This window comes from Nicotiana tabacum, chromosome 22, assembly GCF_000715075.1.
Source record: "Nicotiana tabacum cultivar K326 chromosome 22, ASM71507v2, whole genome shotgun sequence".
In the NCBI taxonomy this organism is placed as follows: Eukaryota; Viridiplantae; Streptophyta; class Magnoliopsida; order Solanales; family Solanaceae; genus Nicotiana; species Nicotiana tabacum.
This window is the reverse complement of record NC_134101.1, coordinates 44,453,069-44,455,462: the sequence shown is the minus strand read 5'-3', so window position 1 is coordinate 44,455,462 and position 2,394 is coordinate 44,453,069. Positions and strand designations below refer to the sequence as shown.

At 35.9% G+C, this 2,394-nt stretch overlaps 2 protein-coding genes across 2 annotated transcripts; both read left to right on the top strand.

Moving 5' to 3' along the window:
- The first annotated feature begins 324 nt into the window (after positions 1-324).
- On the top strand, positions 325-1,050 carry LOC142175824 (uncharacterized). The gene has a single exon (XM_075242827.1). It carries the CDS (start codon positions 325-327, stop codon positions 1,048-1,050), a length of 726 nt encoding a protein of 241 aa, XP_075098928.1.
- Positions 1,051-1,114: 64 nt separating this feature from the next.
- On the top strand, positions 1,115-1,741 carry LOC107799544 (uncharacterized). The gene has a single exon (XM_075242826.1). The coding sequence runs from the start codon at positions 1,115-1,117 to the stop codon at positions 1,739-1,741; it is 627 nt and encodes a 208-aa protein (XP_075098927.1).
- Positions 1,742-2,394: the final 653 nt, after the last annotated feature.

Genomic DNA, 2,394 nt, shown 5'->3' with positions numbered 1-2,394 from the left:
CATGGATGGTCATTTTTGGCCGATGAAGAGAAAAAACTTTTGGAAAGAGAAGGTAATTTTGAGGCGCTTTTGCAATTTTACGGGCATCACATTGTTCATGATGTGGGAAGAGTTATACTAGAAAATGCTGAAATGCATCGAACCATGATTGCCCCAAGTTTCCTGAAAGACATTGTGAATGCTTGTGCAAAGGAAACTATTAAAACCATTGTTGAAGACTTAAGTGGAGATTATTTTAGATTATTAGTCGATAAATGGGAGGGTGTCTGTGATGAGTAAGAAGTGACAACTATTTTGCGGTATGTTGACAAAAAGGGTATTCTGATGGAACGTTTCATTGGTATTATTCAAGTTATTGATCAATCTGCACAATCTATGAAAGAAAAAGTAGATTCTTTGCTTATGGGTTACTCATTGAGTATATCTAAGATGCGTGCACAAGGTTATAATGGAGATACTAACATGCAAAGAGAGATCAATGGTCTTAAGACATTGATTTTGCAAGATAACCCGTCGGCGAATTGCACTCATTGCTTTTCCCAACCACTACATTTCACATTTGTAACCGTTGCTAAAAGACAATGTGATGTTGGTCGATTTTTTGCTATACTCACTTTTATGCTGAATGTGATAGGAGCTTCTTTTGAGCGCCAAACTATTTCACAAGAAAATCAAGATGAAAAATTGAAAGAATTGCTTAATTTTGGTAAAGTTCTGACTTGGCGAGACTCCAGTCAGAAGTATGAGTTTGAAAGATTAGGTGATGCTCCTTTGGAATCTCATTTTAAAGCATTGCTTAGCGTCATTACTATATTTTCATCAGTTGTTCATGTATTAGAAGTTATTGCAAGTTTACGCTCTCCTGAGAGAATATGGGCAGAAGATCTTCTGGAGATCTACAATCATTTATATGCTGCATTTTATGTTGAAAGTACTGGTGATCACAAAGGAGTTGGACATAGTTTTACAAAAAAAAGATCAAGAAATTGTAAATGCGATGAAACTTGTTGGCACGACAAAGAGACAATTTCAAATGATGAGAGATGGTGAATGGAAACATCTGATGGATGACGTCTCTTCATTTTGTGTCAAACATGACATTTTAATTCCTAAAATGGACGATCTTTATGTTTTACCTAGAAGGTTGAAGTGCAAGGTCTCTACCGTCACATATTCACATCACTTGCGTGTGGAAGTTTTTGATGCTACTATTGATTCGCAGTTGCAGGAGCTTGACAGGTGCTTTGATACAGTGAATAATGATTTACTTCTTGGTATTGCTAGTCTGAGTCCAGTAAATTCTTTTGCTAATTATGACAAGGACAAGATAATGAGATTAGCAAAATATTATCCAAATGAATTTGGTGACAACAAGTTTCAAGAACTCAGTAGCAAGCTTGATGATTACATTGTTTACATGCGACAATCTGACAATAGGTTCTCAAACTTGAAGGGACTTGGTGATCTTTTCAAGGCGTTGGTTGAAACAAAATTGGATTTAACATGGCCACTTGTTTATTTGCTTTTGAAGTTGACTTTGATTCTTCTCGATGCTGGTCCAAGTGTTGAAAGATCCTTCTCTTGGGTGAGAAACATCAAGAATGAAATGTGCAAAAAATTTAATGAAGAATTTTTCAGTGATTGTTTAGTTTGTTATGCGAAAAATGATGTATTTGAAAGTGTACCAGATGCTGCTACTATTAATCAGTTTCATAGTAGGACTCTGGCAGAGAACAATTGATGTAGGCTATATTTTCTTTAATGATGACAATGACAGTGATATAACATTGTTCGACAACTAAGGTGCTCAATGCGGTGGTCATATTGTTGGCTTGCCAAATTGAAGTACAGTTTGCTAACTTTCTTTAGGCAAGTGGTTTAGGAAGATACTATTCTCCTTTAACTAGGCTTCACTATTTTTGGCAGTAGTAGTAGTAGTTGAATGGACTGTCTCTCTATCTATTTTCAAGAAATTGGAGTGTGTTCTCGATCTGCCTTTTTTACTCTGTTGTCTTTTAGTGATGCTGTTTACGTTTAGTAATATCATTTTTATTGACTTCATTAGACTTCTGGTTCCACTCTACATGCATATAAATTGATGACTTACAATGAATTTACTCTGAATCATCAAGAAAGATGACCCTTTTTCGCCTACAATCTGGAATGGTTTGCTCTTTGCTTATGTGAGACCCCAGGTGTTTCTCTCTTCTCTTACGTAATATACGTAACGTGACGTAATTATATTAGGTATATATGATTGGGTATAGCATATTGGGAGAATAAGACTGAAAATGTGTGGTAATATCAAGGAACTAAACTAAAGCTTTAAGTCAAAGGAATCCCTTAAACAAAGGTTCATGGTTAAAGAAATGGCTCGGGTAGCACCCCGGGCGT

Coding starts and splice junctions, on each gene's coding strand:
- LOC142175824 (XM_075242827.1), top strand. CDS start 325: ATGGAACGTTTCATTGGTATTATTCAAGTTATTGATCAATCTGCACAA.
- LOC107799544 (XM_075242826.1), top strand. CDS start 1,115: ATGGACGATCTTTATGTTTTACCTAGAAGGTTGAAGTGCAAGGTCTCT.